This window comes from Lagopus muta, chromosome 7 (assembly GCF_023343835.1).
Source record: "Lagopus muta isolate bLagMut1 chromosome 7, bLagMut1 primary, whole genome shotgun sequence".
NCBI classification, from domain to species: domain Eukaryota; kingdom Metazoa; phylum Chordata; class Aves; order Galliformes; family Phasianidae; genus Lagopus; species Lagopus muta.
In genome coordinates this window covers 3,368,329-3,395,341 of record NC_064439.1, presented here as the reverse complement: position 1 = coordinate 3,395,341, position 27,013 = coordinate 3,368,329, and the positions used below count along the sequence as shown (strand labels likewise).

Sequence of the window (27,013 nt, the reverse complement as noted above, 5' to 3'; positions counted from 1 at the left end):
AGTGACACTACCATAGTACCTAACTGTAGCCTTCTGGCTTTCCCATAGTAATCTCACTCTGATGGAAAATTGAGTCGTCTCTTATGATTTAATTTCCTTACGTGCCTCCAGACAACCTACAGTTACTTCACATTTGATGTGGAGTTTGATTGAATAACACCAAGCCATTTTGTGTTGCTTATCAACTACGTGGTCAGAGTAGTTCTGCTTCCACTTGCATGCGCTGCTTGCAAGTGATAACAGTAATGGGAGGCACAGGACCAAGGGAGATTAAAGCACTAAATAAACATCATCTCACCTGCAAGCCTTATCATACTTAGGATGCTTGTCTTGTTATTTGCGAAAGTTGAATGATGTCCCTAATTGTCATGAGAGGGATCTCCAGCGTTAGCTTTATCAAGTAAAATGTCACATTGCAGGTGTTTAATTCTGTAGCTAGTGAAAAGAGACCAGGTATGCTCAAAGGTCCACTTATCTCAGTCTTAATTAAGTTGAGCTTCTCATGTGACTCAAATCTTTGTTGGTTACAAAGGGAATCTGAGGTGGGTTCAGTCTGTACACAACCAGTGAGGGCAGATGGGTTTTGTCCTTTTGAAGTCAGTTGAAGGTTTGTGATTGTTTTTATTGGGCTCAGGAGCGAGCTTCCTAAGGAAAGGACATGATCTCCTCCCAGTATGGGTTTGGGGAAGGAAAAAAAACCAACAGACTTGGGTCATTTGATGTTTATGCAGAGCTTTTGCATTCCCTGTTTTTTTTGGGGGGGAGGGGGGGAGGGGGAGAGGAAAGGGAAAAAGAAACATGCTCTCCTCCCCCCACTCGTAGCTTCCTTTTCTGAAGATGGACTGAGACGAAAGCCTGCACGGGGAAAACAACAGTTGTTCTTGGGCAGAAAGCAGTCAATTACACAATTTTATGCAGAGAAAGTTCAATGCATGTTTGACCCTTTTTAAGCTCCTGGCTATCCACGATTACCCAAAATCTGATGAGATTTTAACTTGGTCTGTGTTTTTACTACTTTATATTATTCTCTTTATGTTGTTTTTACTACTTTATATTATTCTTATTGCCTGAGGTTCTGCCATGGAGGTGACCAGCAAATGATTTTATGACTAATGCATAAAGTCAGCGGTGTTAATCCAGGCTACCTCACCTCTGGTAAAGCAGAACGTGTTTGGAGAAGGACAGCATGGAAAACTGGAAAGAGTTGTAGAACAGTTCTTCCATATGCACTTGCCTCCTCAGAGACTTCCTGAGCTGGAGCTGATGCCTTTGTTTTTATTAGCTTTTAATTCATTTTTTTTCCCAGCTACTCACTCAGCTACTCTTGAATGCCACGTATAATACATCCATAGCAACAACAAATTCTAGTGGCAGTGTGTTCCACGGTTTAGTTAGGCAAGGTGAGCAATGTAAAGCATCCTTCTGGTTGTCCAGAGCTGGCCCCATGGCTTGAGGGCAGAGCGAGCTGTGCTGTGCTCCAGATGTTTGCTGCATGGGAGCCTGGAGCAACAGCCCAAGGGTCTCATGTTGAGGGTGAGAGTCTTGGTGGGATGTGTTATTCTCTTGTGGCTTTTAAATGACTGTGCCTACCTGCTTTTATTGCTGTGCTGCTCAATAATTTCCTCAGCTTAAGAAAACATTGAACTGAGACCCCTGAGTTCTTTCACAGACAAACTTCTGCTGGCATCTGCACATTCCCTGTATTCCATGCTAAAGCCTAATCCTAATAACTACCACCTCTGTTGCTCTCTCTCTACTTTTATAGTCTTTTTACTTCACTAATTCCCAATTCTCTCTTAACTTGCACATTGTGTGTTTCTGGTGGCTATGAAGTGGCTCCAGTAAGTTGGATGCTAATTCATCGTGGGGCTTGACAAGAGAAACTCTGAACAGCAGCACTCACTCCAGTGTTGGTGTTGGTTAAACAAAGCTCAGAGCTGTTTTTCTGCAGGACAGAATGGTCTTTGTGCTGGCCTGAATGCAGACTCAGCTGGAGCAGGGACACGTGAGGGAGATGGCAGTTGGAAATGCAATTAGCTGCATGGGAAGCTTGGTCTTTAGAGGAAAGCAGCCAAGGTTGGGATTAAAAGAGGAACAGTGTCTCAGCACGGTCACCAGAGTTTGTCCCCACAGCTTAACGAGCTTGTGAGTTCATGGACTCTGAGCTGTCACTGCTAATGAAAGAGGAGATCCCATTGTGCTTGTGAGCACATTCATGTGGTGGTACTTTAAATCAAGCTGGGAAAAAGATCTAGGTTAAAAACTAACCTTGTAAAGAAGCTGGGGTCCAGAGTCCAAGCTCAAAACACGCATCTCCTTTCCTCCAACCCCTAACAATGAACCCTTAATGCTGACCCATTATCTCTTCCTCAGCTCTCTCCATGAAAAATAAGACAAAAATTTGGTTATGCTAATCATAACGATACAGTTATTGAGTTGATGGAGGCGAGGAAACATTTAGGTCTGTGATCATTCCAGTTTAAGGTCCGGGTATTTGTCTCAAAACATCACTGTGATGTGATATGAAGTGTTGGTCTGTATAAACTCAGTGTGACAAACTTCTGATTAGGTTTATCTGATAATTTTTGAGAAAGGAGCTTGCTCCTGACAGATCCAGTGCAGAGGTGTGTTACTCTGTTCTGTAATGTGCATCCCTTAGAACTGTAAGCTGAAAGGACAAGAGAGCTTTCAGATGCTCCATGCTGCATACTGCTGCCAAGTGCAGTGATGTTTGTCTGTCCAGGATTAAGTGTTCATGCTCTCTGTTGCAAGGATGGGGAGGAGATTGGAAGGCCTTCATCTCGATATCCTTTAGGAAGACTGCTGCAGAGAAAGAGAATAGTTTAAGAAGGGAAGAGACCACATAGGTGGTCATGGCATTCCCATTCCAGGCAGTTCAGTATTAAAATGCTCTGAGCATAAATCTATTGTTTGTGCCATGCTATTTCTACCTGAGAAATCTTTATTTTTATTGACTGGTAATCTTCCATACAAAAGGGGATTCACAAAAGGAAGGTGGAAAATGAATAGTCCCTGTGTGAAGATTCAAATTGTTTCTTAATTTTGAAGAAGTGATTGAGTTTTCTGACTGGATGTGTTTCCAGGAGAAATTTTATGCCCCATCTGACATGTATGGGGCTTTCCAGGCATTTCATGGTGGAACAGTTGCCTTGGAGCTACAGACTTCAAAACAGAAAGAGATTCTTCTTTCTTTTCAGAAAACTGAACATGGAGCTCAACAATTCACCAAAATAACTTTTTATTTTTGTTCCACCCACTCGTCTTGCAATTTCCTCCAGCTGGGTGTAACTACCCATTGTGGTTTCTTGAGAGATGTGTGTTCCTGTTGTAATATGCATTTAGTAGTTTTTGGACAAATCCTGTGGAGGACGAATGCTCCTCCCAGTGACCCAGGCTGCTCCATCCATTAGATGGTCAGGAAACTGCTTATGTTGATATTGTCTGTTCCATTACCCTTTGTTCTTCTGCCGCTGCATTACTCTGCAGACAGTCCAAGAACATATTGGGTTATAGAGATCTAGTAATTCCTATAGATGTTGTGGGTTTTTTTTTTTCCTTCTTTCTATCAGCAACTATTGTGCTTGGACCCTTCCTTGGATGTGTACATCTTGCAATTCTGCCCAAGGAATGCACCATCCTTGAAGGTCTTTTTCCCCCAGCAGCAGCAGAGCCATGCAAGAAGAGCAGACAGAAGCCTTCTGAATGGGCTTCATAGTAGTTCTGCTCACGCTTGCTGGCCTTTCCTGTAACACAGAATTACAAAACCACAGAGTAGTGTGAGAGCTGAGCCCAAGAAGGGAGAAGGATGTGACAGCCCCAGATTTCTGCTGAGTGCTCTCATCACCCAGCAGGGTCGCAGTTGTTCACTTTTTCATGTAAGCACATGTGCAATGTGACCTCCGGATAGTCATGGTTCTTCTGTGCCCTGTGCCTGAGTCAACATAGACTTTGTTCATCAGGTGATGAATTTCCAATCCCTTTTGCCTGACTGGAACTTGCCTACTAGAACAAATGTACAGATGCTGTTTTCGTAGAACTGATGGGGAAAGCATGGAAATGATGGCTGGAACTTATGTTTACCTTAGTGAGTGATGTGATGTGGTAATTTAGGTCTTTCTGTGGTTGCAGAAAAGCTGTTTTGAAAGCTGATTGGTGCTGCATTCATTCATGGTGCTGCTTTGGGATCATTCAGCAAACGATCCCAAATGTTTGGGCTGGAATTAGCCCAGCTCAAGATGTGGCAGGTGATAGATCCTTAATGAACTGGGATTGCAGATGGGCAAGAGTGTGAGACCAGCTCATGGTTGAAAGAGGCAATGCTGCAGATCAGTAAGTCCCCTCTGAACATCTGGGAGGATCCCTCCAGTTTTTCCATTGGAAAAAGTAACTAAATTAGCCTTAGATTGGAGCTGTGATGTTGCATGTGTGCCCCTCAGCCTCCTGCCCAACTGCTCGTGTTCCCACTGAGTGAAGCTGTGTGTATCTACACCCTTTTGTCAAGTCTTTTGTTTTCCCCTGTGTGTGATTGGGTGGTTTCTCTGGCTATTTTGATTGGAGGACGGTTTGGGAAAGACTTTCTGAGCCTGGCATCTATCACCTATCTTTTTGTTCTCCCAGAATAAAACCCCTTCTAAAGAATCCTAGAATCGCTACAGTTGGAAAAGACCTCTAAGATCTGCGAGTCCAACCTCAACCCATCCCACCATGCCCACTGACCACATCCCCAGTGCCACATCTCCACGGTTCTGAACTCCTCCAGGGATGGTGACCCCACTGCCTCCCTGGGCAGCTGTGCCACTGCATCACCACTATTTTGGAAAGTTTTCCTTATGTCCAACTTGAACCTTCCCTGGTGCAGCTTAAGCCCAGAACAAAGACCAGATGGGGAAAATGCCGCAGTCCTAGCAGGCTTGTTCAAGGATTCTAATGCTACCCCACTGACTGCTTGCTGCTGTTCTGTTGAAGCATTTGGAAAATAAATGCTTTCACGTAATCAGCCTGATTTTATCCTCTGATCAGTCAAGCTTGAAAACATGTTCAAGCTTAAATGCTTGCTATTACCTATGTGAAGCAACTTTATCTTTGTCCCTACAAGACAGGGTTCTACTGGTGGTGGGGAAAAAGAAATCTGTCTGCCTTGTCCTCGTGGTGCTCTTGGGTGAGGGCTGGCTGTTGTTCTGCTTTGTTCCTCGCTCTGTTGCTCTCTATGGGAGCAGCCAGGAGGAGTCTGGATTCCGGCTTTTGACCTGTTTGCATGCATAGAGCTTTCCTTTGGGACGAATCAGCAGTGTTCCTGCAAAAAATAGCCTTGTGGTCATGCAGAGCTTGATGTATGAACGCTTGCAATCTAATAAGATTATGGAATCTTTTTAACGTTTCCAATTTTTTTTTCAGAAAATGTAATTTAAGAGGCAGTGGTTACTAAGGAGAAAATAGTCATTCATCTGTGCAGTTAGTTGTGTTTGGACCTGAGCAACCACTTGAAACCAGACCAGTTAACCATCTGAACTGCAAAGCGTCCCTTAATCTGTGATGCCATTTCAGTCCAAGTCCCAGACTGACATAGAAATGGAGCTCCTAAGGAGGCTTTGGAAAGTCTGGGGAACTCGAACTCTTGTTCAGCAATGAGTCCAGCCTCTAAATGAGTCTCAAAAATGAGACAGTCCCACCTCACCTAATGACCTCTTAGTAACCTCTTTTTATTGTCCATGGTCAGGTGTTCAAAGTAATTCTTCCCATTAAGTGTAAATAGCTTCCAAGCTAGTGTGTTTCATCTGTCTCCATCCATACTATTTTCATCATCAGGGCTTTTCCCCCCCCATTAGTCCCTCATGACGTGCTGTTAGTCGGCTCACACTCACTTCCTCTGATAGATTTCTTTTGGGTCATAAGGCTGGGAAGGAGGAAGCTACCAGAGTGTGCTCACGTACTGGTTCTTATTTATTTATTTTTTAAATTTCATATTTTGTCTCTGTAAGTTCTGCCCACTTCCACTTTAGGGAAGCCGTCCTTTATGTGACACAGGAATTGTGACATTTAACCATAGTGTCTTGTTGAGGAAGGAGCAACACTAGAGCTCTGCTCCCTCGGAGGGCTGAACACTTTGCAATGGCTGGCAAGGCTCTGCAGCTCGATACGATTGCTTACAATTCCAAAAGGCGCAGAGTGTGGCACGAGGGTAGAAAGCTGGTGAGAGATGCTCTGCTTTATCTTTTGTGCCTTGTACTACGGGGATTTCTCTCTGAGAAACAGGATCTGGCACCAAGTGGGATGGAGGTGCTTCAAGAAGCTTGAGGTCATCCCTGCACATAGAGACATATCATGATCTTTGTGAGATGATGTCCAACTGGGGCAGCAGGGGGGTGGGCTGCTATCTCAGTGGTCTATGACACCACCTCGTCTTGAGCTACTGGGTTTCTGTTTCCTCTTCTAATGCTTTGAAATGCCTTTTGAGGACAGCTAATATCTCTGCCAGCTGTCTGGAGCAGGAAAGGCTGAATGTTTGAGATGAGCACTGCAGCTATGGGTAGATGGATAGTTGTGCAGGGAGCTGATGTGTGCCTTCTATGTCGTACCCAGGACATGTGTGCAGCTGAAGCTACTGCATCTTTGCTCCAAGTGGAAGAAAACTTTTCAGCATGCCTGGCACGGATGGATGCCCTCATCTTCAAGCCTCTGCTGCAGTCAGGTAGGTCAGAGAAGATATTCTTTGTCTCTAGCTCTTGCTTTGATTAACTGGTGCATACATGAAGGGAATTACCCTGGAAACACAGCGACTGAGAACTCACTGGGGGCTGATCTGATAGAGTAAGTGACAGATAGAGCTATTCCTTTCTCAGACTGTTCTTAAGGATGTCTACTACTCTTCATGTAAGACTGTGATTCATGTTGGTTTTAGAAGTTGTTTTAGGCAGGGTGCATTAAAAGTGTGGCCAGAAGGTCAAAGGAGGTTCTCCTCTCCTTCTACTCCACCCTGGTGAGGCCACATCTGCAGTACTGTGTTCAATGGGCTCCACAGTTCAAGACAGACAGAACTGCTGGAGTGAGTCCAATGAAAGACCACAAAGATGACGAGGATCTGGAGCATCTCTCTTATAAAGAAAGGCTGAGAGTCCTGGGGCTGTTTAGTCTGTAGAAAAGAAGGCTAAAAGGAGATCAGATCAATGCTCATCATTATCTTAAGGGTAGGTGTTAAGAGGATGGGACCAGGCTCTTTTCAGTGATGATCAGTGACAGAACAGGGAGTAGTGGGCAGAAACTGGAATATAAGAGGTTCCATATGAACACAAGAAATAACTTCTTTACTATAAAGGTGACAGAGTTCTGTAACTAGCTGCCCTGGGAGTGACAAAATCTTCTTCTCTGAAGATACTCAAAACCCACTTAGACCCTTTCTTGAACATGTACTCTAGGGAACCTGCTTTAGCAGGGAGATTGGACTAGGTGCTCTCCAGAAGTCCTTTCCAATCCCTAGGGTTGTAATCCAGATGTAATGCAATCACCAAGGCTGCTTTCCAGCATAGTACTACTTGTCAGATAGGTATGACCCTTAAATTGTGCTCGTTCTGCCTCTTCTTTCTTGGTCCATCTTCAAACCTGGCTTTGAAGGTGAACTTGTGGATGGGTGCACATTCTAAGCTGGCAGTAAATCAGAGCAGCTGCACTTAAGTAACAACCTCATAAATATTCACAAGCTCACCTGGCCAAAAGTGGTGAGACTGGATTAGGCCAGAAACCTGTTTCCATCTTATGCTGTATTTCCTTCTGGGTTTAACCTCCAAGGAGATTGGGGTCAATCCTTTGGTCCAGGGGCAAAACCTCCCCAAATTTTCTTCCAGTGCTCTTGTCTGAGCTGAGTCTGAGCCTTGCAGACTGCTGTGACCACACTCCCCGTGAACATGGAAGGGAAAAGGCCTTCGGATGGATACTTCGTGCAATTACTCGTAGAAACCAAACCCTAAATAATTATCACCTCATTCTTCCCTGTAATTACTTTCCTGTAATACTGTATGTGCTTTACATTGATAAATTGGCCTGAGTACAAGATAAAGGCAGTGTCTTCCACAAGATTTCCTGGATTCAAGGCTTTCTGATAGCCTTTTCTTCCCCATTTCTCTCCTAAAGAGCCTAGTGACCAGAAAGGAAAGGAGAACTTTAAGCTCTTTCTGCTGCTGAATGATCAGTTTCAAGCTCTCTGGAACCTCACAGAAGAGAACTACCGGATAGTGAAGCAAAAGTGCAGCACTTCTGAGTCATTCTGCATTCAGGATATTTACATTGTCTGGAAAGGAGACCTGTTCCTAAGCTTGTATATTCAGTAAGTACAGAAGAATGAGGTACCAAATTCATCAACTAACTCTGCCAACCACGGTAGGCTGGTGCAAAAGGGATGCGCTTAATATCTTCAGTCCTGTTTGTTTTCTGTCATAAGGGTATAGAAGGGGTTGCATTCAGTATCTGTGTATACCATCTCATGGAGATGAGGAGGGGAAGATGTCATCAGACAGGGTTCATATTGCCAGTTTTTGTCATGTTTATTTTCTGTCAGCAAGAGGTATGATAGAAAATGGTGGATGGAGCACAATGAGAGCACGATGAGTAATGTACTGTCTCAGAGTTGCTTGTATAATCAATTACGTATCTGCTCTCTATCTATCTGCAATGCAGAAAGTTTGCCAATATCACTAGAATGTGTGTAACCTTTGTGTTGATGTCATACCATGAAAAATGAGTTATGGGCACTAGAGGTGACATAAAGATCAGGACGTCTTCAGTCTTTCATTCATCACAGATACGGCCAAGCTCTCGCTTGATGGGCTGTGCCATCTAGGCAGACCTGCACAGGATGGCAGATGGACATAGTACCTCTGGGAGACAGAATCAAATCACAGAATGGCTTGAGTTGGAAGGGACCCCAAGAATCATCAAGATCCAACCCCTCTGCCACAGGCAGGGCTTCCAACCTCCACAATTAATACTAGACCAGGCTGCCCAGGGCCCCATCCAACCTGGCCTTGAACTTCTCCAGGAACAGAGCATTCACAGCCTCTGTGGGCAGTCTGTTACAGCACCTTACCACTTCCCCCTGACAGCTAACCTAAATCTTCCCTCCTTAAGATAGTGAGGGAAGATAGTGAGATAGTGGTTCTTCAAGTCTTTGTTTTGTTTGTTTATGGGTATTTGGATAGAGGGAGGAGGAAAGGGCTACTTTTTGATTTGTTTTTACTTGGACAGCATCATTTTAGAAAGCTATGTGCAATAAACTTTGCCTTTATATGAATGGGGGTTAAAGCAGTGTAAGTTCACTTGGAAACAGATTAAGTGAATTAAAATTGCGTTGTCTTAAAAAGGCATATAGAAGATGAAAACTTGTGCTGAGATTTCAGCTGACACCAAGGAGGAACTCATCTGAAGATCTCTTTTCCTCTCATTTTGCAATTAAATCTTTTTTTTGGTGCTGATTCCTGGCCGCCTCTGCTGACTCTCTCTGTGCAGCCTTAATCCTATGCTGTCTCTCCTTTTTGGAGTGGTATAGGAGTAAGCTAGAGCTCTACATAGGGGCCTGAAAATCAGCAGTAAATACACAATCCTGAAAATTTAACAAATGATAATTAAATCTGGACAGAATACTTGACTTGTTTGAAATCACTACTGGAAGAAAACTTGGTGTTTGTTGACAAAAAGTACAGCTTGATCTCCCTCTAGTGAGTGATGAAATACATTGACGTGGACACTTCTACTTAAATTTACCATCAGTAAATCATGTGTTTTTACTTCAAGCAGAAGCAGCACATACATCTGAAACTGATACCTTAAGCTTAGCCTTCGCAGATTTTTTTCTCCAGGGCTGTTGCACAACTTCTGCTGATGCTAAAAGCCAGGACTTAAACTTCCTAAAACAATGCTAGTGCAGAAGTCATTGAAGGAGTTACACCAAGGAGTTGACACAGGGGACAAGGAGAAGTGAGCCAGAGTGAGAGGTACAAAGCAGTGTCTCTCTACCTGCCTTGGAAAGGTAGATCTGATATTGGATTTCCAGGCAAGCTTCTTCTTTCTGTCACTTAAACTTCATTGCTAATGTTTACCTCTAACTCTGTGTTTTCCTTTGCTAACAGGTATTTTGTCACTTTTGCCAACTATGTCGTAGTCCATGGCTTCGAACATGCCACAAAGAGCAAAAGGTCAGTGAGCTCAAAAACACTTTTTTAGGAACAGTCTGCAGATATCCTTGCATCTCTCTGCAGCTGTGCATAGCTCAAAGATTTTGGGGAGTGGAATTCAGTAAATTTGGGAATTCATGTAAGGAGAGGGACCTAAGAAAGGATTCTGTGGGAATCTGGCAGGGAATTTCCACTGCTTGCTCCAGACATTGTCAGAGTCTCATGGAAAATAGCAACTGAAAGGATGAGTGATGGGCACGAGAGGATTTACAGTCACTTCATCTGAGTCACTGAGAGTGCAAACCATCATGAAAGTTATGCCATGCTCTGTACATCTGTGTGTGTGATTCCTATTTGCAAAGACAGCAGAGCTGGAGGCAGAACAAATAGGTTTGGAAAACGAGGTAGCAGCAGTTTGCAGAACAGTTAGCTAATGAACCTCACTCTTCATATGTCACCATGCAGCGAAGCCTGGAAGCACCATAAGACTGTGCTGAAACAGTTCCTCACAGACTTCACCTCTGAGACCTCCATGTCATTGGCCTTGTACACCGTCCTTCACAAACCTATCCGTGACCACGTCGAGCAATATATACTGCTCCTCAACAAGCTGAATGAGGCTCTCAAAGAGGTGGGAAGCTTTATGTGATGTTATTTTGCTGGCTTATGTTAAAAATTCATGTAGAGGTTGTGGGGCTTTTGTGGTGGCGGAAGAGAAACCAAAGGAGGCTGAGAGGAAGATGATTTCCAGTGGTGTTAAACAAGCACTGGTAGGGCAGAGTCTGCCTGAAGGTCTCAAAGTGGTGAGTAGTGAGCCCTCCAGCATAGTTCAAGCTGCTTATCATAGGGAAGAGCTGCTAAGGGACACGTAAGTGGCCTTAGGTCTCACACATTTGCTGGTGGCAGGGATAATGTTGGATTTGGGAGGCTTTCCTTGCAAGTGGGTTTGGAGGATTAACTTTCATTAATCCTTTGAATTCAAAACTGCAGAGGTTTTTTTCTGCAGCTGTAGCCTAGAGAGTAGATGTTCTGTTTGCCCATGCCTGAAGCATCAATCAAGCCTTGTCTGTCTTTATCAGGGCTCTGAAAAGGACATTATTACCAGCGCTGTAAAGGAATATGTGAAGCTGAAGTCTTTCATTAGCCAAGTCCTGGATGAAGCTTGTTTTACCAAGACCTTATGGAAATCCTTGGGCTACAAATTCACGGTGAGTTGCAGATACCTAGTGTGGCTTGATTGGGTTCTCCCTTAGCGTTTGTTCCACTTGTGTTTATCTATGGAGGAAATTTGATATAAACCATGTGTTTGAGGCTTCATTTGGAAGCCAGAAGAGCGGGACAGCATGGAAGCCTTGAAGAAACTGTATGGTCACTAGCTCTGTGGCAGTTGAGCCCTGTGTCTTCTTCTATCTACTATCAGCTGGCGTCTGCAAAAGCTGTTGGCTTGATTTGCATGTCCTCTTACAAATCATTTCCTGATGCTTTTGGTCTACAACCTTGATATTTGTGGATGTTTTGCAGGACATGCTGTGTGTTCCTGAAAGGAGGCTGCTGGAAGACAGCAAAAATCTTCCCATCTCTGCCAGTACAAATCGATCAGACCGAATCTTGCTCTTTGATGATGTCCTTGTACTAATTCAGGTGAATTTTCCAAACTTGAAGGGAGATTGGAAGAACAGCACGGATGAATGATACTGCAATTTACTTTCCTGAAATACTGTAATTGCAGCAGAACTTGCTGTTCTCGGAACAGTCTAAGATCCATGCACCTGTGGTTTGCACTAGATAGTAAAAGAAGAAAGCCTAGTGGAATAGGAATAGAAGAGCATCTGCGTATCTTTTTCCCTAGTGAATGTGTACTACCCAGCTAACACAGATGATAACCCAAGCCCACGCCTATGTATGAATCTGTTCGTTTTTGTTCTTGCTCATTCAAAGATGAATCTTGCTCATTCTTGATGAATCAAAGGTCTTGCACTGTTAACACTTGCACATAGGACTAAATATGATATTTCATGGTCCACTCTGCTGGTGGCATGGGAGTAGAAGCTGTAGTTGTTCTTGGGGCTATCTCAGGGATTTAGGGCTAGGGTGTGAAGCAGACAGGGAGTGTCCTGGATGAACACATAGCATTTGTTCAAAGCTGTTCTGCAGCATGTTAAGTCCAGCTTTGCTTGTTCTGACTGATGGCACTTGTAATCTAGCTTGGCTCTCCATATGTACCTCTCTCTGCTCACTCTTTAGTAATGTGCCAGTGCCTCAGGTGTCAAAACACAACTTCCATGTGATCTGGTGTCTTTTGGGCTCTTTCACTCATGAATCCTTGTGATAATGCTGAGCAAACCCACGCAACTCGGTTGTCAGGGTCTAGACTTGAGGAAATGGGATGGCAAATACCTCATTCATCTTTATGTTGTAGACTTCTTAGGACTGAGCAAGTTCTCCCCCAGGCTCCCTTTATAGTCAGGGGAGAGAAACACACATTCTCTGGGTGTGGTTCATCTGGCCTGTTTTAGATGCCAAAATTAGGATGAGTTGAATCATGCCCTCAATGCCATTAACTAGGATGAGAGCTGAGGGTAACCATCCAACACAGAGATATCTGCATTGTAGACATCTCTCCTCAGTCAACGGTTCCCTCCCTCTATGTCTCATCTGCTGCTATGACTGTTACTGAGGCATGTGGAGACATAACTGAACTGGGATTGAATTGGTTGTCTTGGTCTGCTAGTTGGAGACTGCAGATGATGTCTATGGTGCTGGAAGTCTGAACCTTCTGGTAGATACATTAGCAATTAATTTGTGGCAACTCCATGATGCTGATACCCAACCTTGTTCAACTACATCCTTACAGAATGCAGCTGTATAATGTAAGCACCTGGACTTGAGACATTGAAGGGAGATGTAATATTAAACATGATCTTCACCTAATATTTCAACTATTTCTTCAGTTTGGTGTTTTCCCAGTTAAAACAGTGACTCCACAAATGTCCTCCAAGGCTGTTTGTGGCTGTGTCGTCTGGTGTCTATACACTAGATAGATCATAAGCGAAACTAGAGAGGGCTGTGTGGCAGAGATGGGAATGCTGTCATATAATAGGGAGGAAACTCTTGTAGAACTAAGTATCATCTAAGAAGGCACCTTGGAACAGAAGGTCTTTTACTGCTAATGGTAGCCATGGCCTTGTGGACCACCTCTTAGAAGTGATACACTAATAACTTCCTTCTTTCTCCTACATTTTTCTTTCAGTCTCTGAAGTTTGTCACTGTGATGTCAGATAGATACGTGGACTGTAAAGGAGGGTACTTACTGTGCTGCCAATCTTGCCCTCCTGTTCAATGGATTGACATGGCAAGGATGAAGTGTAGTGTTTATATCAACATAATGTCTTCTCCCTTTTGTTCCAGGGAAACAGCTTTCAGAGCTTTGATCTAAAGCTTGTGTGGGTAGATGAAACCTGCAGGGAGAAATCAGCTCCGGGACCGTAAGTGGGAAATTCTCCTCTGGGAGATGCGTGTGGGGGAAGTTTTCAACTTAATTACTTGATTGTGAAACTGAAAGGATGGTTCTAAGTTTTGTATCAGCTTCCTTCTACCTAGTGGGGTTTCTCTGGGGCCACAGGCAACTGCAGTGTTTCTCAAATGGGATTGCAGGAGCTTGGACTTGGACTGGTGGTATTTGCTGATATATTGAAATAAATTAGTAATGAAATGGTTTTAGCTGCAGACGTAGAGAACAAAGATGGGTTTACTAGTTGATTACTTCCTCAGAAAGAAGAATTGGCTGCAAAAACAGTATTAGCTCCTGAAGAGAAATGAACTTCTGTTTGACTGAGGTTTTTCATAGTCCCCAAAATGTCTTTTGCTTCACAGGTATGGACTCCGCATTATAACCCCAGAAGAAACGTTTGTTCTCACCGCCAAAGATCCACAGATGAAGGTTAGCAGTGGTCAGGGCCTTTCTGTTCCACCTGAAGATACCATGTACCGAGCTCTGAAATAGGGAAATGGCATAGAGAGAATGGCACCTCTGTAGTGGGATCAGAACGTTGCCTACCAAGTGGAAGCTGACAAACCGATGATCTTTGAGGTCCCTTCCAAGCCAAACCACTTTATGATTCCATACCATTAAGCAGCATAATTCTTAATTAGAAGACAGATTATTGGACCCTACAGCTGCTTGAATGTAGCTGAAACCTTTTGTCTGTGATTTTTGTGGCCTTTGTTTAATTTTTTTTCTTCATTAATTGAACCACTGTTGGGTGAGGGAAGGGAATGCCCCCTCTGCATGGCACAATTCCCCAGGGCAGTGGGCATGACCCCGAACTGCTGGAGCTCATGGAGCATTGGGACACCATTCTCAGACATAGGATTTGGTTTTGGGTGGTGCTACATGTAGCCAGGAGCTGGACTTTGTGATGTTGGTGAGGTTCTTCCAAGCCAGAATGTTCTGTGATTCTATATTTTGCTGTAGGGAGTCATTTTGTTTTCTTCCCTTCAGCACTCCTCTTCCTCTGTTCCTAGGCTGTTTGGCAATGGAAGCTGAACCAAGCCATCCGACAGGCTTTGAATGGGAAGAGAGATTTCCCCCTGTGGGGTAAAACTGGAGAAGGCACTGAGCCCTCATCCTGCCGCTTCTTCACCTACGTCTTCAGGCTGGAGAGCAAGTTCAAAAGCGCGTCCTATGAGGGTGAATGGCACTGGGGAAAGCCTCATGGCAAGTAAGAAGCCCTTTTTGCCCCTTTCCTGGGCAAGAACATGCAAGTATGGCTATGCAAAGATGGCCTAAGCACAGAATGGCTTAGGTTAAAAGGGACCTTAAGGATCATCTAGTTCCAATGACGCACCAGCTCCGGCTGCCCATGGCCCCGTCCAACCTGGCCTTGAGTACGCCAGATGGGGCCTTACGAGGGCAGAGCACAGGGAGACAGTCACCTCCCTCACCCTGCTGGTCAGTCCTTTTTTGATATGGCCCAGGGTACAGTCAGCTTCTGGGCTGATGTCATGATGCAACACTAATGCACTGATCCAGTGGATGCACAGATGGATGTATATAGGTCATGAAATCATAGAATTGTTTGAATTGGAAGGGACAGTCATAATTACAGATCACCTAGTCAAACTTCCCTGCAATCAACAGGGCCATCTACAGCTCCATCAGGTTGCTTGGAGCCTGGTCCAGCCTGACCTTGAATGTCTCCAAGGATGAGGAATAGTCAGCCCCCTTTTTTCTTATATCCTCCTTTAGATACTGAAAAGCTGCTAACAGGTCTGCCAGAGCCTTCTCCAGACTGAATAGCCCCAGCTCTCTGAGCTTTTGTTGTAGCAATGGTAATGGGGGGACAGTTGGACTAGATGATCTTGTAGATCCTTTCCAACATCGTGATTTTATGATTCTATGATTCTTGTTCCCATAAGGGAGATGTTTCATCCCTTGCATCATTTTTGTGGCCTTCTTCTGGACGTGCTTCAGCAGGTCTGTGTCTCTCCTCTGCTGAGGACTTCACAGAATGGCTGTGGACATGGCTGGAATGTTCCATCCCATTCTGATTGCCAGGAACACAAACTATGGGCTGGTGGTCTCCCAGGGTGTGCTGGTTTCTCTGGTTCATGCATCACTTGCTTCCACAGAGAAATCTGGTGCCGAGGACAAATTCAAAGGGCAGTTGAGACATACCTAATTGCTTTCAGGGCTTGATTAAAGCTTGAGGCCTACCATCTGATTTACTGTATAGTAGATGTCTTGCTAATTACACTGGTTTATGTAGTAAATTGTAGAGGCTGCCCCTAATGTGGTAATGATCGCATTGAAGACACTGCACTGGGTTGTGCTTATAATTAGGAGTTAGACTTGAGCTAATGTTTATTACTATAATTTCAGCCCGAGGCATAAAATCCTATCATCATGACAAAGGGAAGGAAAAAAAAAAAAAAAAAAAAAAAAAAAAGCAATTATCAAAATGTTGCTTGTAAGGAAGCAAAAAAATTTTCCCTGTGGTATGAAAATCTATTAGAACATGAGAATTGCTCACTACACCTACCCAAGTTTAAGAAATAGCTTGGCCAAAAAGGAGCTATTTGTGGAAGAAAGGTTGAACGGTCCCAACTAAAATCTCTTTGAGGAAAGATAGTTCTGAAGATACTAAAACTGATTGTTATGGAAGTTGTATACTTCCTAATTTTGACATGGATTTATTTTTTTTTATTTACACGGTTTGTTTCTGTTGAAGCCGTAAGAGTGTAGTGACTTGTTTTAAAAGAGCCGTAAAATAATCAGAATTTCTGGAATCAAAAGCTTGATCTCAAAGCTTTTCTGGAACAGCTACTGCCTTGCTTCAAATCAGCATTAAATAGGTGTTTGGAGTGGAGCTAAGCCTGAGGCAATCCTTTACATAAACTCCACCTTACCCAACACATGCATTACCGACGGAGATTAGAAAACCACTGTGTGCAGGCACAGAGATGCACTTCCCTTGCACTTTGTCTCTTAATGTCTTAGGGTTGGAGAAGTGTTGGGAAGAAGGATTATCTCCGTTGCTTCAGATTGAGTGACTTAACTGAAGTATCCCAAGAAACCTGTGGCAGAACTAATTGCTTGGATGCTAGGCATTCCTTCCCACTACTGAAATTGCTCCTACATGGGACTTGCTACTAACACAGGTTTACAGGACATCAAAGCTGGACTTGATGGCTTGTCTTACTCTGAGGGAGAGACCAGCATGGCAAAACACACGAGCAGAAGGCTGTGGTTTTGCAAATCAGGGCTTTCCAGCTATAACTAATGCATTCTTTGCCATTTTGTCCCAGTAATTCTGATGCCTTGAAGTGGAGGAAGGAGACAGTCCCACTGAGAATAGCTTGAACTGTTCCTGTGGCTGGAGTTAGCATTCTGTTTGGTTTGCGCTCCTAGCAAAGCAAAAGGAGATGTATTTTAAATGTATGTAAATTGATCTGCCCACTTTGCTGTGTGCTAATACCCGAAAAAGTCAGTCTTGTGTAGGTGTTTAGAACAACATCCTTGATGAAAGTCAAGACAATGCGTCATGGCTTTGGTACTGCACCATCTTGTATTGTCTTTGGTTGTAGGCAGACAGCTGTGTCTGGGCTGATGCAAGATTTAAAACAGGGAGGGGGTGTGGGTGGAGGGGGAGATGAGGAGCTGGAGGAAACTCATTCACAGACGTGCATTATCTGTGCAATAATTTGAGCACGCATTGCACTGACTGTTCTAGTCTCATTGTTGCATTGTTATCTCATGTAATCATTTCTACAACCCCAGCACAAAACAGATGGAAAGATATGATCCCTTTAGGCCAGTGCTTGTCTCTTTTGTTTTCATAGCATCTGTTAGAGTGAATTTCTGGGCCATGCTGTCATTGACTTGCCTACAGGGATGTGCCATGCTGGAACTTCAGCTGGCCTAATCACATACTATACTGTAATTACAAAAGGATCATGTACATTGTCCTAAATGAGTGACCCAGCAACTCTGAAAAATGCTTTTGAGATAAGGGAATTTGGAAGAAGATACTTCCAGCTTATTCTAGGGCGTGAAAACCTTATAGTATTAAAGGTTTTTCAGTACAGTCCAAGGTGCATGAAGAACTTCTCTCTTTCTGTCCCCAGAGGAAATGTTTTGATTTAGCAATCTCTAGGTTGTGCCTTGATGATTAATGTTCAACTGTGAATGATGCTGGTGATTACCTTTATGTAATGCTTGCTTCACAATGCAGGGGGACATTGAAATGGCGTGATGGTCGCAACCATGTTGGAGATTTCAAAGAGGGCTTGGAGCATGGGTAAGCCTTAATAAAAAAAAAATAAACAAAACTTAACTACTTTGATTGCTTACTTGGCTGAGGAACATACAGGAACATACTCTAACAGCCCAGTTTATTTGTCTGATTTTGGACACATGCAATAGACTTAGTGTATTAAAACTTAATGAATTGCCAATGACTACAAAAAGAAAAGGAGAGAGTGCAGAGGATCTGTTATGATGGAGATATCTTCATCTAATTGGATGAATGTCAGCTTTGATCTCTAAATCTAAATGAAATAGTTCATATAAAATATCTTGGAAAGTAACTTTTAAGTATCTTTTAGAACTTCTCTTAAATCCCTTTTTCTCCAAAGGAAAGAAACCATACTACAAAATTCAAATGTTATTTCCTAAAACTTTCTGAAAGTAGGACTTTTAAGATATCTTATTTCTAAATGAGTGCCAGAATAGATGATATTTTTAAAAGGAAAATAAAAACCTCACATTTATTGAGTTGAGGTTAAGAAAACAGTTCATTAGTTTAGTGTCAGAGGTAAAACTAGCCCCAGCCATATAAAATCTCGTTAGCAGATTCTTAGTTTTTAAACTTGTCCAGTACAACTGAATCGCTTGTTGCCATGCTGACCTTTACCATGTGCACCCTGAAGGTTTGGAATATGCCTCGTCCCTCGCCGATCTGAAGACCGGTATGACTGCTATAAGTGCCACTGGTATGAGGGCAAGATGAGAGGCTATGGAATCTGTGAGTAAGTAAAAGCCAAAGATGGACTCTGGGGAAAAGGGAACTCCACGTACAATGGCTGAAGTGTTTCCACATCTCTGTGGAAGGCCCAGTTGCAGTATAAAACCCAGGATAGTTAGTTCAGGCCTGAGCGGCTTTTGGTTTTGGCTTGGTTTGCTTTTGTTTTGGAGATGGGTAGTATGGCTTCTCCATTGGCCCTGAATATTAGAATAGTAAGAGCTTCCCCACAAGCTAAAACCATTGTAACTACCCAACAGAACATCTTCTGTGTCCTATAAGTGAGACTGTCATTGGCGTTTGCTCCTGTTGTTGCAGAGTAGAGAGTGCATGGTGTGCAATCAGCCCCGCACAGCATTTGCTCTCTCTCATCTGACTGTGCTGTCTGAACTAAACTTTACAGAGAGGACATAAACGAGGACATAAAATGCCTTATTTACAAATAAAACACAGCTTATAGCACATGTAGAAGCCACTAGGGAACTTAAAGCCAACTGAACGATGCTGTGTTACTGTGTAGTGTAAAACATGAAAGCATATTGACCATTAAAGATGACAGCTCTGCTTAGCTTAAGTGTTTTCTCTTCTGTAGCAGTGAACAAAATCCGTTGTCCAGCATGGCTAGAGCTCTGAGAAGCTCTTTTTCTCTGAGGGTGATCCCAGGAGAAGGGGTGGTTGGTGGGAGAAGGAAGGGGAAGGCAATTCTGGCTTCCTGCTTGGTCTGACCTACTCCCACCGTGGATTTATTAGTAATCAATCACTGGAACCTGGCTGGCAGGAGGTCAAGGACTGAGCAGCCTCTCCCAAGACAATTGCAGGCCTAAGTGGCATGTCCTCAGATAATACTGAAAGCTATCTGTGGAGTGATTGAATTGGGTGATGCACATTCCTAATAGTGAACCACTGCAAGCTCCAGAGCTGCTGGTCAAATATGTGCAGTGTTTAGCAGGAAGATTAGCCTAATCTACTCATTTTCTTGTCTTCCTACTCCTATAGTGGCTATCAAATATGCACTGTCTTAGTCTGTTCTGCTCCCTGCAGGTATGGGAATGATATGGTCTACAAAGGCTACTTCAAAGACGATGTGCGTCAAGGGTTTGGTATACTGGAGAACTTCTCAGCTGAGCATCCATTTAAATACACAGGAGAGTGGGAAAATGACAAGAAGAATGGATATGGAGTGTGGGAAGACAAGGACAGGTAAAGGCAGCATGGATCAGAAATGGCTTTAGGTGCCTGACAGTATTCCCCATCTGTTGGCATGAGGAAAGCCTCATGTTCTGACAGGGGAGATTGAGGATGAAGGGGGGGAATGTGTTCAGCCTCTGCTATACAGCTTGAACTCCTGGGGAATCTGAGTTGGAATTGTGCAATGTCTGGCTTTTATTCTTCATGGAGCACTGTATTGGGTAAACCTAGCCTCTGTATGTGATGCATCAAATTGACTAAAATGTAGTGAATCAAGGAAGAAGTTCATCTTTTTTCTCTTGCTTTTCAGAGGAGAGAGATACATAGGGACATGGCTTGATGATCACAGACATGGACAAGGCATTGTAGTCACCCAGTCAGGTGTCTGCTATCAAAGGACATTTCATGCTGACAAAATGGTGGTGAGTATCTATTTTCAGTGACTATCAAGGTAATGCGACATGGAATCCCTCCATCAAAGACTAGATTAAGCTTTTATTTTATAGTTAATTTCTGAGGGAAAACAGAAGGCAGGAAAATTAAGCGTTGATATTTTACTACAGTACTGTTTTTTGAAGAACAAAGCCTAGATAAAGCCTTGTGATTCTTATCACCTTCATGAAGTACAGGTAGGAACAAAAAGTGAGGCTGTCACCTTTTGTTCATGCTAAGACACTTGTAGGTTTAGCCTTTCAGCTGTTCATCAGGTCCCAATTATAGAACTGAACTCACATTCCAAAAGCTGTGCTGGTAAATATTATATTTGGAAATTAAGTCTTTACTTTGCCAGTGTGAGCATACCTATGTTAAGTTGTCTTTCTAGTACATTGAAAGTTAGTTGTTGGTGTGAGGAACTGTCATGGGAGAGCTGGCTTGGAAGTAAAGTATTTCTTCTCATGAAAAATGCGCACTTAAAGCAAACAACTTCCCTCCTCATACAAAAAATTAGGACAAAATCTTTAGCATGGAAACCGTTGGAAAGGCTTTCCATTCAAGTTCCATCTGTGGGGAACCGAACTAAAGCTGTCTTTTGAACTACCAGCTGCCAAAGTCTCCTTTAACTTCACAAGGCTTCCGAATGGGGAGCAATCGCTTCAGTTTTCCTAGTGGAAAATCGGTAGGGCCAAGAAGCTTCCCCTGGAAACCTTTTGTTTTTGCCAAAAAGGGCACTTTCCATCAAGAAAACCATTCCAGTGGAAAATGTATTACAGCTTTAAAAGTGACCACATTTTCTGACTGGTGTGGGTACACTTAAACCTCTGGGCTCAAACCTTGGGCCAAGCCCTAGCGAGAAGTATTTACCCCTTTGGCATAAGTTATCCTGTGTCTGTTCTGCATCTTTGTGTTCTTTCCCTGAAATGCATGCTACTGTAAGCAGCCGTGGGAGCTGGGAGGCAATGGAGCGAGTCATTTTATGAGTGCTTAGGAGAAGCTTATTAATGCCCTGTTGACTGCACAGCGAAGGACAAAGTTAATCCTACATGGCAGCCGCCTTCCTCTTTTCTCTTAAGATGTTTACAAAGAATGACACAGCTGGTTAGAGTCACTGGAAGGTCATGGGACTGGGAAGATCATGAGTTCATCCATATCACAATTCTTGGTGACCACTCTGGATCAGTGAACTACCTTTCGTTCCTTGCTCTAGGGAAATAATTGCAGTAGTACAGTCATTTAAAACCACCTGGCTACTCAATAAATCTCCTCCATGCTGTGATGCCTACTGGGCTGTCTGTAAACCACCTCCTTGCTTTTTTCTTTAAAGTTGCATATGACTTTTTGGGCTTTCAGAAGGATTCTCAGAATCTGCAGCCCATAAGGAAGTTTGAGCCAGTGGTCATTTCTAGATTAACTGTAGTAAGTGTGAACTTAGCATCATGAATTCACTACTTTTGCTTTTAAATGAAGGGTTCTGGGATCCTGCTCTTGGAAGATGACTCAGTCTATGAAGGAAACTTCACACAAGATCTAACATTTGTTGGAAAGGTGAGCACATATTTTCTGGAGGGAGGGGGTATGAACTCTGGGGAATCCATTAGTTTCATAGAAAGCAAGCAACTGTATGGAAAGGCTGAGATGAAATAACAGTTTATTGTGTCGTTTTTTTCTTATATCTTGCTTTGTTTCTTCTGTTATCCCTCATTCACAGAATGGAAGCTGCAGCAGGGAGATTTCAAGCAGTGTGGGGCAAGGGCTTTGGGCATTGTATTGTTTTTAACTTGAGGGTTTGGTTTTTTTAGTTGTTACTGCTGTTTTTTGGAGACTTCTAGCCGCATTTCACAGTTGCAGTTAGGATGCTGTACTCTCATAACAAATGTTTTAGCCTTTATAGTGGTTCAGGAGCACAGGAAATGGTGCAGAGAACAAAACGCAATTACAGTACCAGTGTTATGCTGGCATAACCAGGGTGTTAACACAGCTGAATGATCTTGGAAGTTTGATTTTACAATTTGGCCGCTGCGTTCACACGTCCAGCATTTTTTTTCAGTTGATCTTTAACCAAAGTATCTAGTCAAAGTGTTCACTAATTGCATTATTGCAGGGAAAACGAGTCCTCCAGCTTGTTACAGGAATGTATGGCAAGTCTGACGGGAAGTGTGTGGTCAGATCAGACTGAGCTGACGTTAACAACTGATGAGTGATGGTAACAACTGCAAATCAGCCCCATCATTTACTGACTTGTCAGGGGAGGAAGCATTTGTCGTAATCTTCTTCAGCTAGAGGCGTTGGGGTGAATTTTGCAGAGACTGATTGTAGTGTTTAAAAGCAGCTTCCTCCAAAATTAATGTTTAGTTTGAGTGGTTGGCTTAGAAAAATCTGCTTGTTATGTGAAGATAGAACACCTCCTGTTATTAGCAGTAAGGATTTCTGGTTTGCCTTGGAAGACAGATTTGTTTCAATATTGTTTGACTTTGAATTTGGTTTAATTAAGTCCTTTTAAGTTTCAATCAAGCTACTGCCTGCCTTCTCCTGTATTGGCCCCAGAGAATTTAAGGTTTTTCTTGGTAGCAGCAAATGTTCTGAAAGCTTTTATGGTGACTATCTTATGTTTCCCTCTATCTCTGAGGCCAAACTTGCCTGTGGTTTTAACAAGCAGTGGAAAAATAGAGGAAAAGTTTCAGTTCATGTCTTTCAAGCCAGAAGATTTTATAACTCAAAGATACTGGCTTCTTGTTGTCAAAAATCTTCCTCTGTGATTGTGGTGGTCTTCCCCCTCCACGGTCCTTCATGTGTCACTCAATATGGGGGATGTGTTTACTCCAGTGATTGTTACCTTAATGATACTACGGCTTTGAATGCTGAAAATGTACACGTCAGTGTTGGAAGTTGTTCTTAGTCACCATTTCAGGAGCTGACTCTGTGGAAAAGAGAATTTTGAGGGCTTAGTCCAGCTTGTTTCCTCTTGCTAATGAGATCTTGGCACAGTAATCCCGTATTTCTCTTTTTCAGGGAAAGCTGTCATTTGCCAATGGCTTTATTCTGGAGGGCACCTTTACTAATAAGTCGGGCCAAGGCCTTCAGACGCAAGGTATCCTGAATACATCAAACGAGCAGCTGGATGAGAGAATAACCAAAGCGTGAGCAAAACCAGCTGATTTCTTGGGTTGTGGCTTGTATTTTGACAACACCTGAAAGAGCCCTGGATCAGTCCCTACAGGGATGAAGGCAGTCCTTGCCTGAAAAAGCGGGTGGAATCTAGTGTTTATACAGGGAAGGGAGGAGGAGAGGAGAGCGCAGCTTGTCTTTAATCTCATTGTCACATGGGAAGCAGAAAACAGATGCTCAGCCCTTGTCTTCCCACTGGCCATCGATACTCCCGTCCTCAGTCTGGAGAGAGTTTGGGAAGTGATTTGTTGATGTGTGCACACATTTCTCTGCATATACACTGGCACATGCACCGACAGGCCTGAAGCTATACAGGCAAAGCTGAGTTGCTAAAATATATCTCCTTCTCCTCTTCTGATCCTCTGTGCTCCTATCTGAATATTTCTAGTTGATACTTTAGAGATAGAAAAGCAAAGAAGGTAGCAAAGGAAAGAGGTAGCAAAGTCTCTCTATCCTTAGGAATACTCCTGAGTGGAGCAGAAACCCTGTGATCAATTAATCAACAAAGTTTGAAATTACCAGTGTTCCATGCACCATGAATTATTTTCTCTTAGCCTGAATTCAGGATAACAGACTGAAGTTGTTTTGTCTGAATCACCAGTTGGGCACTAGTGACCTTCTCTGCTCCCGTAGTTCTTGCATTGATCTCTCATTCTGGAGAACTTTCCATATTTAAAAAGTGAAGTCTGAAATGATTGCACCCTTCCTCAAAAAAGCCTTCTGCCATGTCATGTTGTGCAGTCAGCTGGGCCTCAAGGAGTTCCCGGTAGAGAAGAGGTGGAAGGGAATCTACGACCAGTTCCTGGAGTTCATCCATTCGGGCTGCAAAGAAGAAATGGAGGAGTCTTTTACAGGATTCCACATACAAACAAGCAAGGAGCTCCGGAAATCTCAGGAATACCTCTTCTGCCAAAGGTATGAGTACTGCATGCCATCATTGCAACGGAGGATCCATTTGTGTAGACAAAACAATTCATTTCGTTCTATTAACCCCCTTGGTGTCCCACCTGCAGTACCAATAGGGATTTGGCCTACATGGCTTTTCTCCCTCACCTGCCCATATTTTCAGGGGGTCTGAGGATGTTTCCTGGAAGACAGAAGATATTCTTGAAGAGCTTGTCCAGCACCATGAGCTGGGATCACTACAGAGCTATTTAGAGAAGGTAAGGCTTAAAAAGATTTGTCTGTCCACTGAATACAGACAGAAGTCCTAGCAACTTCTACGTGCTCATAGAAAGCAGCAGCAGTACAGTCAGCAACATCAAGAATCTTGTCTTAAATGTATGTGAATATCTAAGTTTGTGAAGAAGAGGTTTTTCTGCCATGTTTTGTGGACGTTAATTTTATATGCAGGTGTACAGGTCAGGGAAGTGGTGACAAAGCTTTATTCTTGGTTCTCAAACAGTGTCAGGAAATAACCAGTTGCTGGAAATGATTGATATACTTCTGTGAACTCTTAAGTTGTTTTTCACTCACCCAAGCTTACCTTGAAGCCTTTGCCCTTTTTTGCATATCACAGCAAAGGTCATCGCAGCAGCGAGTTCTGCTAAGCGTATTTATTTCTGATAATGGAAGGAGAGTGGGCTTTTAGCAGTTAAAATAGACCAAAAATGTAATCTGTCTTTCCAGGCTTGTTCTCCTTTGCTGACAAAGGAAAGCTGGGTTGCTTTTCAGTATTTCTCCTCCACTGGTGGCTTGTAAAACTTCATTTTTCTCTATCATCAGGCATTGAAATCTTCCCTACATCCACTGGGAAAGCTGCTGAAGGCCTTGACAATAGCTTTTCAGGCAACTTACTCTGGGATTGGGGCCAACAGACACTTGCTGACCATGGCACAAGAGGAAGTCAAGTACTATGCAAAGAAAATATGGGAGTTTTACCAGTAAGTGGTCTGAGACATTTCCAGTGAGTGTATGAAATACATCATAGGGATAATTCCTTTATGTCAGGACAGTTTTATTTTGCATCACGTTTTTCGGGAGACTTGCTTCAAAACAGTGTTGGATAAAGAGATCCTTGCATTAACTAAGCTCTTATGGGCCTTGGAAGTGTGTTACATCCATTGCTCAGTACACAAACCCAAGAGGTATGGCTTTAAAGTGACTAAACATCATTGAGATATGGCTGCTTAATGAGCAGTCACTTATAAAACAATTATTTAGTTAAGCACAAATATGAGCCAGATAAGTAACAAGGTAGCAATGTGTACTGAAGCATGCAAGCAGTGGTACTCAATATCTATATTTAAGCTGAAATCATTTTTCACTCAACGTGCCTCAACTCAACAGGAGTTAAGAACGTGCATTGTGAGCGTGTCACTGAGGTTTGGCTGGTGTGGGTAGTAACTCCAAATGGAGGTTGTTCAGTCATGTGCTTGTGCCCATGGGTACATAAGGACAGGATCAAAGGTATGACTGGGGCTGTGTTGCTGCTTGAATATTTTTTTTAGCTCTGCTTCTAATTACACTTGAATAAGATGTTGCGTTAAAAAACTGGATAAAAGCTCTTTTCTTATCAGTGTAGCCTTGAGTACTTGAGGAAGGCTGCCAGCAAGAGTTACTTGTCCTAGAGCAGTCTGATGGGAACTAGTCAGATTTGACTCAGTTCATCTGCTGTATGTCTGTGCTGTGAAATGGAGTAGAAGAGGGAAACTGCATTCGTGAACAGTACAACAGGGCTGATGACCTTAGCAGTGGTTGATGTGAACCTTCACGAGTTTCTGAGCTCAATGCATACCTTGGAAAGCTTCATTCACAACTCAAGACATTTCAGGTGCAGCGTGGGAGAGAGAACCGGCTTGCTCTGCTGTGCACCTGGCTAAGGTTTCTGCAGTGATGCATCTATGCCAAAACCAGGCAATATCTCCCCAGTCCTTTTTTGTTATTAGGCAATTTTGGCTTTGAAGTATCATGATAAGCCTAAACTATTGTTTCAGAGTAGGATATGGCCATATTCATAGATAGATTAGAGAACTATATCATGTGACTGATGACAAAACGTCATTTCTCTTAAGTAGGAATACAAACAGATGGTTCTCAATGAAGACTAATTAGGATTTCTGGAGTGATTGTCCTAGACTTCACAGAATCACAGAATCACCCAAGGTTGGAAAAGACCTTCAAGATCATCCAGTCCAACCATCCACCTATCACCAATAGTACTCACTAAACCATGTCCCTCAACACAAAATCCAAACGTTCCTTGAACAGAAGTTATATTTTAAAGCACTTGTTCATTTCTGGCAACTTCTGCTGGTAATGGAGAATGCTTTTGAATTGTGATAAGTAGCCTGCTAATAGAGAATGGCTCCCAGAGCCAGAAATCATTCTGTAAAACTCTATTAAGCAGTGGTTCCAATGTAGAAGAAAACAGAGTGTCTACAGAGGCACAAACTACGTCTTCAGACAAATATAACTTTGTTCTGCTTATGTTATAGGGGCTTGCTCCATCTGGCACTGGAACAGAAAGGTCAACTGCCTATGAAATGTGTGGATGGAGAGGTAAGGTATGTGTCACCA

General features: G+C 43.1%; 1 protein-coding gene across 7 annotated transcripts in view; it reads left to right on the top strand.

Annotated features, from left to right (window-relative positions):
• Positions 1-27,013, top strand: part of ALS2CL (ALS2 C-terminal like) — a 61,334-nt gene that overhangs the window by 28,678 nt on the left and 5,643 nt on the right. For 5 of the 7 annotated variants that reach the window (XM_048950523.1, XM_048950521.1, XM_048950524.1 and 2 more), the window contains exons 2-20: positions 6,601-6,709; positions 8,146-8,338; positions 10,137-10,202; positions 10,647-10,812; positions 11,261-11,389; positions 11,703-11,822; positions 13,590-13,666; positions 14,055-14,121; positions 14,706-14,902; positions 17,915-17,980; positions 18,612-18,710; positions 19,745-19,903; positions 20,202-20,313; positions 21,797-21,874; positions 23,339-23,466; positions 24,236-24,409; positions 24,564-24,657; positions 25,220-25,377; positions 26,932-27,000. In XM_048950523.1, coding sequence (XP_048806480.1) covers positions 6,604-6,709; positions 8,146-8,338; positions 10,137-10,202; positions 10,647-10,812; positions 11,261-11,389; positions 11,703-11,822; positions 13,590-13,666; positions 14,055-14,121; positions 14,706-14,902; positions 17,915-17,980; positions 18,612-18,710; positions 19,745-19,903; positions 20,202-20,313; positions 21,797-21,874; positions 23,339-23,466; positions 24,236-24,409; positions 24,564-24,657; positions 25,220-25,377; positions 26,932-27,000 — 2,258 coding nt within the window. In that variant the 5' untranslated portion in view covers positions 6,601-6,603. Of the gene's footprint in view, positions 1-6,087; positions 6,211-6,600; positions 6,710-8,145; positions 8,339-8,375; positions 10,037-10,136; positions 10,203-10,646; positions 10,813-11,260; positions 11,390-11,702; positions 11,823-13,589; positions 13,667-14,054; positions 14,122-14,705; positions 14,903-17,914; positions 17,981-18,611; positions 18,711-19,744; positions 19,904-20,201; positions 20,314-21,796; positions 21,875-23,338; positions 23,467-24,235; positions 24,410-24,563; positions 24,658-25,219; positions 25,378-26,931; positions 27,001-27,013 lie in introns of those variants that run through there. The other 2 variants (XM_048950518.1, XM_048950525.1) reach the window with 2 other exon arrangements.